The 8770-nt window shown below is 35.5% G+C and overlaps 1 protein-coding gene across 4 annotated transcripts in view; it reads left to right on the forward strand.

Moving 5' to 3' along the window:
- The window catches only part of ANKRD12 (ankyrin repeat domain 12), a 61643-nt gene that overhangs the window by 29465 nt on the left and 23408 nt on the right, over positions 1-8770 (forward strand). For all 4 annotated transcript variants that reach the window (XR_006171246.1, XR_006171244.1, XR_006171247.1 and 1 more), the window contains exons 4-5: positions 4003-4149; positions 5152-5352. Coding sequence is in view for 1 of the 4 variants with exons in the window: in XM_042833705.1 (XP_042689639.1) it covers positions 4003-4149; positions 5152-5352 (348 nt within the window). In the remaining 3 variants the exon portion in view is untranslated. The remainder of the gene's footprint in view (positions 1-4002; positions 4150-5151; positions 5353-8770) is intronic.

Below are 8770 nucleotides of genomic sequence, written 5' to 3' on the forward strand. Positions count from 1 at the left end.
TTTTAAACTTTATTTTGTAAGCATTGGATTGAAAGGTTACTTTCCTACAAGGAGTGTTATCCATGTAGATTTGGCTGCATTTTATGAAGGCTGTTTAATTAATTTAATTAAGCACGAATCCGTTTGAAGAATTTTGATTTTGTTTAATAACAAGTAAGAAATTCCCTGGTGTTCTAACCACTGACAAACACCAAAAAGTGGCAAGAAAGTGAATATGAAGGAAGATACTTAAGTTATATATAGGAGATATAAGGATATATATTGGGGTATAGGGTTTGAAAACAGAAAGTAATCAAAATCTAAATAATGATAATAATAACAGTAACCTTCTGATGTTGGGGTTTTTTTTTGTTTTGTTTTGTTTTTTTTTTAAGGCTTCAGTTTTACAGTGAAATTCTCTATGAACTGATAATATCTGCCTGTTAAGGAGGTTATTATTGTTAAAATCGTACAGACATCAAGAAGACAGCTGTGAAACGTTCTCTGCTACAAGATAAAGAGTATCTAAATGGTCAGGGCTCCAGATTAAGTTGGAATTTTCCTGCTGATTGAAGCATAGCGTTCTGTGAGATGATGGTCTTGGAGCAGTGAGAACAAATCTTAAATATATTTTGCAGTAAGTTCAATGGAAGTTCCTGATCATTGCAGAGAATATCTTCTTACAGGATGGACTGTGGCAAATGAATTATCAGGTGCACCTGCTGCAGTCTTGAGACGCTTTTATTTTTGCTTTGTTATTGATTGTATTCATTTTGTGTGTTGAGCTTTGCAGGCTTTCTGAAAACACCTATGAGTTCTAATATAAATTTTAATAATTGTGTCCCTTGGCTGGTAAGGTCCCATAACTTGGTGAGAACAACTGCATTTTTATTTGGTAGTTGTAATTGGTAACATCTAGAAATGTTTTGCAAAAGCCTAATCCATCAGTGAGTTGGATTATTGAGTAGGACCTTGAGGTTGTTTGGCAAAGCTTAATATGATATGTGAGTAAATTGCACTTGTAATGTTTCTAGAAAAGTGATTAAAAAAGAAAGGAAAACAGATAAAGACCTGTATAATACACATATTAAAAAACAAAACAAAAAATCAAAATATTTATTTCACTATTTTGTTGATGTGTTATTTTTCCAAGCTGAATGTACCTCCAAAATTGTGAGGAGTTAATTCAGAAAGAAAATGAATGCATTTTTCTGGAAGAGAATCATGAGCACTAAATAGCATAAGCTATGAAACAGCAAATCATGCCAGACAAACAGAAAGGCATTCTTTTGATGGAAGTACTACATCAACTGATGAAGGATACAGATCATGTTATCCTTAGAGAGGCAATGGCGTAATCACAGTGAAAAGCTGAAACTTTTCCATTTCATTGTAGTTTTTCCTTTAAGTCCTCCTATATGCAGATTTTCTACAAATAGGGTAGCAGCGTCGAATGTATTTTTAGATGTTCAGAAATGTGAAATGCACACAGGTTATGAAAATCTCAACATTCAGTATGTAAAAGGGATCTCATTGTCTCCTTGGGTCCTTTTAACCATGACGGATATATTTTTAGGGGGTTTTTAATATGTACATAGCTCTGTAGCTTTCCATTCTTAAAATGATCTTGGTCGTAATTGTTTATATTTGGTTACTTTGGAATTTAGGATGTGCACTCCCTACCTGCCTTCCTGTGCCTGAAGAGCGTTGCATTACTGCAGCCTTTCTATGTAATCAAGCTTAGAAGATGAGATTTAGAGAGAGAGCAAGGAAGGCGGAAAATGAGTTAAAGGGAAATAAATGAAACAAAGAGAAGCACAGAGAGGGCTGAAGACGGAAGTGCAGAAAAGCAGATGATAACAAGGATCGGTTCAGGACTTAATGAAATATGGAATGGCTCATACTTAGGGACCTCAGTGGGACTTAAGCTTCTTATATGCTGTGTCTATTAATTTTTCCTTCTCTGCAGAAAGTTAGCAAAGTCTACTTCAGAGAGTCTGGCAAGGCTTTCATTCTTCGCAGATGGCAGACTTTCAATAAAGCTTTTGTCACACAGGTATTTTGAGGTTGAGATTTAGGACAGGAAGCTGAAAGACCAATGTAGATTACAGGGATAGTAATGAAATAAGGCTGCCGCTAGCGTCCTCCCCCAGCCTTGATACGCCTAAAATACTAACGTTAATGGAAATTGGATGAACAGTACCTAGCAAATGGTAATCAGTTACAGCAAGAATAAATGCAAGGTGTTTTGCTAAGAACTAAAAAGATCAGTGTGGCAATTGCACTTATTTAACTAACAATTAACAATCTATAACCACATTTTAGTACTTAAGTACTGTCAAGCACCTCAGCCAGTCACAGTAGAGGAAGTGGACAACAGCTGTTCTTCTTCCTTATTAAATTCTGCCTATTTCTTTGTGAGTCGTAGTCAAGTCTGGAGGGTGCTATGGTGTATATGGTTACATATCACTGTAGGGTGTGGAGTCATGTCTGACTTTTTACAGGCCCATTGGGAAGCAGGGAGATGGAAAATCTACCAAAAGTAGAGGTTATGGCAGAATGAACATGATCTATGGAAAAGATCTGATCATGAACCTGGTGTTTAGAGAAAGCAACCAAGGGAATTATTTACTCAGAATTTTGAGATGTTGTTTCTGTTAATTTGAGTCTATTTTAGAATAATCTCCAGGGTTTTTCTTCTTGTCAGCATCAGTTAGACTTTAAAAAAAAAAAAAACTCTTTCAAAAGTTTTAATTCCAAATCACCAAGCATCCAAAACACCAAGTCTGCTTTTCAAGCAATAATCTTAGTGGCGCTGAAGAAAAAGTTAGATATTATAGATCTAACATGTAAGGAATGTAAGCTACTTGGAAAATAGAAACAAGAATTTTTCAAGATAGCAAAAGAGCAATTGCCCAGAAAGCTGAGATAACTGGAAGAAATCAATGGTCTTGACTTAAATAAATGCAAGCTAATATCTATATCCAGAAAACACAGACAAAAAATACTTACCAGACAGGGAGATGTGTGGAATAGTTGTACAAGAAATATGATGGATTGAGATGTACTGTGCTTGTCTTATATTAAGATCATGAGATGTTGTTCCACTTAAAAGCTGTCTAGTCACTACTCACAAATCAGCTGTTTTGCTGTACTTCAAGCTAAATGCTTCTGATTGGTATAGGAGAAACTGATGTGGAAGAATGAAGGAAGAATGTTTGAAAAGGATGGAAGACAGACCAAAGTTTCTAATTTGCACAAAGTTCTAGTTTTTAAATTTGTTAGGGTATTAAAAAGTTATCCGATTTCAGAGCACGCTTAACTGATCTGGAGATCAGTGAGAATTCATAGGTACTGAACAGCTTTAGAAATTATCTGTTTATTCAAACGTATAATTTTAGCTCCTGGCTGAAAGCTTAGGCATGGAGTACTGTTAAAGAGCTTTAGTAAGTATTGATGAAATGAAAGAAGTTATGTATATAAAATATGTGAAATTGCTGTATGTTTTTGAAGGATATATATTTTAGAGAAGAAATTGCTCTGGCTTCAACTAGCAGAATAAGCTTAAGAAAAACAATGATTTATCCATTATCTAACAGATCTAAGTATGAAGTTTTACTCACTTTTTAACATGGTGTCTTAAGAGGAAAACTAAAGGAAAGTACCAAATCTGTATTTGAGGCTGAAAGTAAAAAAGCTGATCTTAAATATTTTGTTAAGTATCTGACTTGATACTCTGAAAATTAGAATTGTGACTTAGATAGTCTTACTGCTGTGAAACAGGTTTTTCATCTTTTATAATTTTTTTATTCATTCCTTCTTTTTCCTTGTTAGCTTTTTATCTTGGTGTGATTGAAACAGTTAACCAAATGTAATGCAGATGCAACGGTTCAGAGGTGCAGTTTCTGCTTTTTACCAGCTGTCATCAGTCTCCAGTTCGCATACATTGAAAGGATGGTTTTATTTCTAGAAAAATGTCGTAGTATAACAGTAGTTTGAGTCTCTTAACATTAATATTTCCAGAGAAGGAAGGTCCGGAGAAAAAGAAAGTGAAGAAGGATGCTGGAAATAAGAAATCAGCGCCAGTTAGCATTCTTTTTGGTTATCCTCTGTCAGAGCGCAAACAGATGGCACTTCTTATGCAGATGACAGCAAGAGACAACAGTCCAGGTGATCCTACAAAGCTAACACTTCTTCTTTCTCCTTGTCTAATTCTGTCCCCATTAGAATACTATGAACCCAGCAGTTTTTCTACAACCCTTGATTTTGATTGGAAGACTTTTGAATTATTACTAATTCTGGTAGAACTCTATCTTCTGTAGAAGAGAAACTTGCTAAAAAAGTCTTGACCTTCTGTATTTGTTGTGTGTAAATGTTTGCATTATGATAGCTGTAGAAGCTGAAAATGAGTTTTCTTCCTTTGATTATTTACCCGGATATAGTACATACATTTATTTAAGGTGAAATAATATCTATTTTTATTTCCATTTGGAAGGAAGCTGAATAATCTCTTTAGGATTTAATGGGGGAAGGAGATGCATTGTTTTTTGACTTGGAATTTCAAACTGTCCATGGCTCAGTTGTAGATAAAAAAATCTTTATGCATGATGATGTTTTACAGGTGCTTTTACAAAATCTGCATTTGAAAGTGAGAGGCTGCATTATTTATTTAGTTAGTTAGTTATTAATTTTCTATTTTTTATTTTTTTTTAAGAAAGAGAGCCAGATAGCTGTGTCCCACTGTATTTAAAACTGTTTATATGTAGAGAAGGGGAAGACAGTTTCATGGCAAAAGGAGGTGTCTTTATAAGGCTCCTCTGGAGTACTGTATGGGACCAAGGCATATTCTTTATTCTCTCACGCTGGGAAAGTCTATTCGTATATGAAATACTGTTGGTGCTTTGTCTTGTTTTAGAAAAAAATTATATCAGAGTATGTGAACTTTTGTAGTTTGGATAGGATTCATCTGTTCTTGAAACCTATATTTAAAATGGTAAAACTTTGCAAGGCATTTTTTTTACATTGCAAGTAGTCATTGTGTTGATACATCTGAAGTGTCAATCACATCCCTTATTACTCACTAGTAATTATCATCTTCGAATACAAACATTAAAATGAAGCAAAAACACTGCTGAGTAAGTGTAAATGACCATTTAAAAACTTACTTTGTAGATTCCAACTTGAATCATCCTCTGCAAACAACACCAGCACAAAAGAAAACTCCAAGCTCCTCTTCAAGACAGAAAGACAAAGTTAACAAGAGAAATGAACGAGGGGAAACTCCTTTACATATGGCAGCAATTAGAGGGGATGTTAAACAAGTTAAGGAGCTTATCAGTTTAGGTGCAAATGTGAATGTAAAAGATTTTGCAGGTAAGTTGCTATATGTTTGCCTGACTGTACAAATTCAAAATTAATGCTGAAGCTCTTAACACAGGTTTAAGTTGACATGCTGTATGCAAATTAAAAAAAAGTTTATTTTTTTCTGATAGTAATGGTGCTACTTGGTTGCTAGTATCTGGTTCCTTACTAATATGGTGTTAATATGTGGAGATTTCAGTTGTGGATAGGACCTTTCCATATAAAAATGTGTGCATGCTTACTGAATTTTGAAGAATTATACTAGGCAAAGTCTGTGACTGATAATGGGATTATAGAACATGTGAAGACAAGCAAAGACTAACAAAGGGTAGCATGTAATGTACATTGTCTTACTGGAACAGCTAATATGCACCAAAGCGGGACCAATGTGGGGTACGTTACAGTTGTCATCGAGGCTTAACACTAGTTTTGGTACGTAAGTATCTGATTTCATCACTGATTGATAAATGTTAGGATAAGTTGTAACCTGTAACGTATTTTTTTAGTGCCCTCTATTTGATATTTTACTTTTTTTTGGTATTCTTTTAGTAACCTTTTGATACAGAAATGTCGGTACTGCCTGTCTGTTTGTAAGACCTCCTAAATGATTTTTTAGAACCTGATGGCGAGTTTTTGCGTATTTTCCTTTTCACAGTCTCCTGGTGATTACATCTCTAAAACAAAACAAAAACAAACAAAACAGACCAAAAAAAAAAACAAAAACAAAAAACCAACCAACAACAGCAGAGTAAATGTGAGACCCCCTGAGTAATATGTCTGCAGAAGATACAATCTGTAGTTAGAGTCCAGTAATTGCCAGTTGTTGATTGGCCAGATACCAAATGAAATGCATTTACATACTGAGATAAGTACTTGCTGTTTTACCTTGGCCACTATGAAAAGATGTAAGAAGCCGTGTATTGGATAGAGATGTATAGCTTTGAAGGGGGTTGCGGTAATTAGGAGGGGTTGAAACAGTGAAGGGAATGAAAGAATAAACCAGGGGATGTGGGATTGGGTGAGATGAGAGGGTTATTGTGGGGTTGGGATCTAAGAGGTTTCTGTAAAAGGTAGGTTTCAGTAGTTGCTTTTCTCTTGCATGCAAAGACAACTGCTAAAAAAATTAGAAACATGAATGGTAAGTGCATGTTATACAAGCAGCATCATGAACTGCCCCAATTGTCTGCTTCTCATCTCTAGCCATTAAGTGTTGGGTTTTTTTTTTTTTACATTCACAGTAGGAATAAGTGGATTATGGGAAGGCAGGGAAATAAGAAAAAGAGTAACGTCATTGGTGGTTTGGGTTTTTTTTTCTTCCAAAAAGGCTGTGCTCCCGATATGGAGGATAAAACTTGAAGGAAATGTGACAAAGTTCATGGCATCCCAAGGGAATAAAGAAAATACTGAGAGTGCTTGCTGGTATTGTTAACTGGCAGAGCTAGCAGAATAACCAGTTCAGAGTTTTTATAGTCATTGCATAATGGAAGCAAAAATACAATGGAAGTCTGAATTAGAATTTTGACTAAATCTGTGGAGCAGCCTGCTACAGATGCTCAGATTGTAAGCCTGAATGGTTCTAAGAAGAGTTATATTCTCTATGGGAATAATGAGATGAGGTAAAGTCGCAGGTCTCAGTAAAGTTAAGAATGATGTGATATGATTAGCTAACATCAAGAGAAAATATTATTGAGATGGATTGAACTTTTTATTGTAGATAAGAAACAGATCAGTGATTTCTTGGGGTGACTGAATTTGTATTTGAAGATGAGGCTGCCCAGGGCTGCTTTATAGAGGAAGAAGAGAAAGGAAGCAGAAGCAGAATCCAGTGGGATCTTTGGAGAAGCTGTGAGGGGAGATGAGGATATTTAGAAGAAGGCAGAACCGTAGAATCACAAGGGGAATAGAAACAGTTCAAAAGGAGATGTTATGGATTAACTTTGACCAGCTGCCTGATGCCCAGCCAGCCACTCTCTCACTGCCCCTTTTTGAAGAACAATAAGATAAGGAAAAAGCATCTTGAATCAAGAAGATCGAAGAAGATAGGGAAAAAGATTAATAGGAAAAGCAAAAGCTGGATGTGCAAGCAAAGGAAAAAGGAATTCTTTCACTATTTTGTGATGTCCTACAAGTTCCTGAGAACCTGGACCTCAACGTATTTGCTTTGGATGATAACTGCTATAGCCACAAATATCCTTAATTTCTTACTCCTTTTGTTGAGGTTTTTATTGCTGACCATTACTTCATAAATATGGAATGTCTCTTTGGTCCACTTGGGTCAGCTGTCCTGGCTGTGTCCCCTCCCAGCTTCTTACCCACTCCCAGTTTGTTTATGTGGGGGAGAAGGGCAAAGAGAGAGAGAAAGCCTTAATACTGCAAGCACCTGTCAGCAGTAGTCAAACCACTGGTGTGTGCAAAGCACAGCACCATATGGGCTGCTGTAAGTTAACTTCATAACTTCATTCCAGGCAGATCCAGCACAGACATATAACTAATTTTAGATGTAGGAGAAAAGATGAGAACGCTTGAGAGCTTGTTCTGGAAATCAATTAGGAGCAAGTCATTGGGAATTTTGTTCAGAGCACTGGAATAGATGTGAATAGATAATATAATAGATCAAGGAATCACAGAAATAGATCAAGTGGAATCATCTCTTTTTGGTAATCCAAAGTGAGAAGAAGAGGTGGCTGAGCTTGAAATTCCTGTGTAAAGGAAGAAGTCAAGAAGAAGGGGAAGATTTGAGGAGTAAGTCATGAGTGGAGAAAAGTAAGAATTCAGGGTGTAGAAAAGCTCAGAGAATGAAGAGTTTTTTAGCTAAGAAGTTGGTGGAACGAAAGGAGGAGAAAATGAATTAGTAATGGAGGAAGTACCCTGCTCATGCAGTATTTGCCAGAATAATATTGCTGTGTGAGAACTGGAGTAAAGGAAACAGATGTTGAGAGAAAGCCAGGACGAGGGTTGGCGTGCTAGATATTTTGATAGGATAGAAAGGCAAAGCAATAAAACACTGAGAAGTATGAACTGTGGAGAGAATTAAGTATGTCACTGTTAGGAAGAAGACAGAGATCGAAAGGTTGAGAGCAAAATAATGTTTTTGGTGTGGATGAGTGGAAAAAAGACAAATGTCAAGAAAATGGAAAGAAGTGGTTGTAGCCAGGCAGTGCTAGAAGTGAATGAACCAAGTGATGATGGAAAAAATAATAGTTTTTGAAGATCAGGAAGATGTGTTTTACTACAGAAGAAGTTAGAAGCCTTGGTTTTTTTTGGTCGTGATGGTTGATTTTTTTGTTGTTTTGTTGGTTGTTGGTTTGATTTTTATTTTTTTTGTTTATTTTTTAAATAAGTATAAGTTATATAAAATAAGTAATATAAAATAAAAATAAGTCATATAAAATAAAAAATATATAAAATAAAAAATATATAAAATAAAAAA

The sequence above is a fragment of the Centrocercus urophasianus genome, unplaced genomic scaffold (assembly GCF_019232065.1).
Source record: "Centrocercus urophasianus isolate 14NV4802_14NV808 unplaced genomic scaffold, USGS_Curo_1.0 seq_11, whole genome shotgun sequence".
NCBI classification, from domain to species: domain Eukaryota; kingdom Metazoa; phylum Chordata; class Aves; order Galliformes; family Phasianidae; genus Centrocercus; species Centrocercus urophasianus.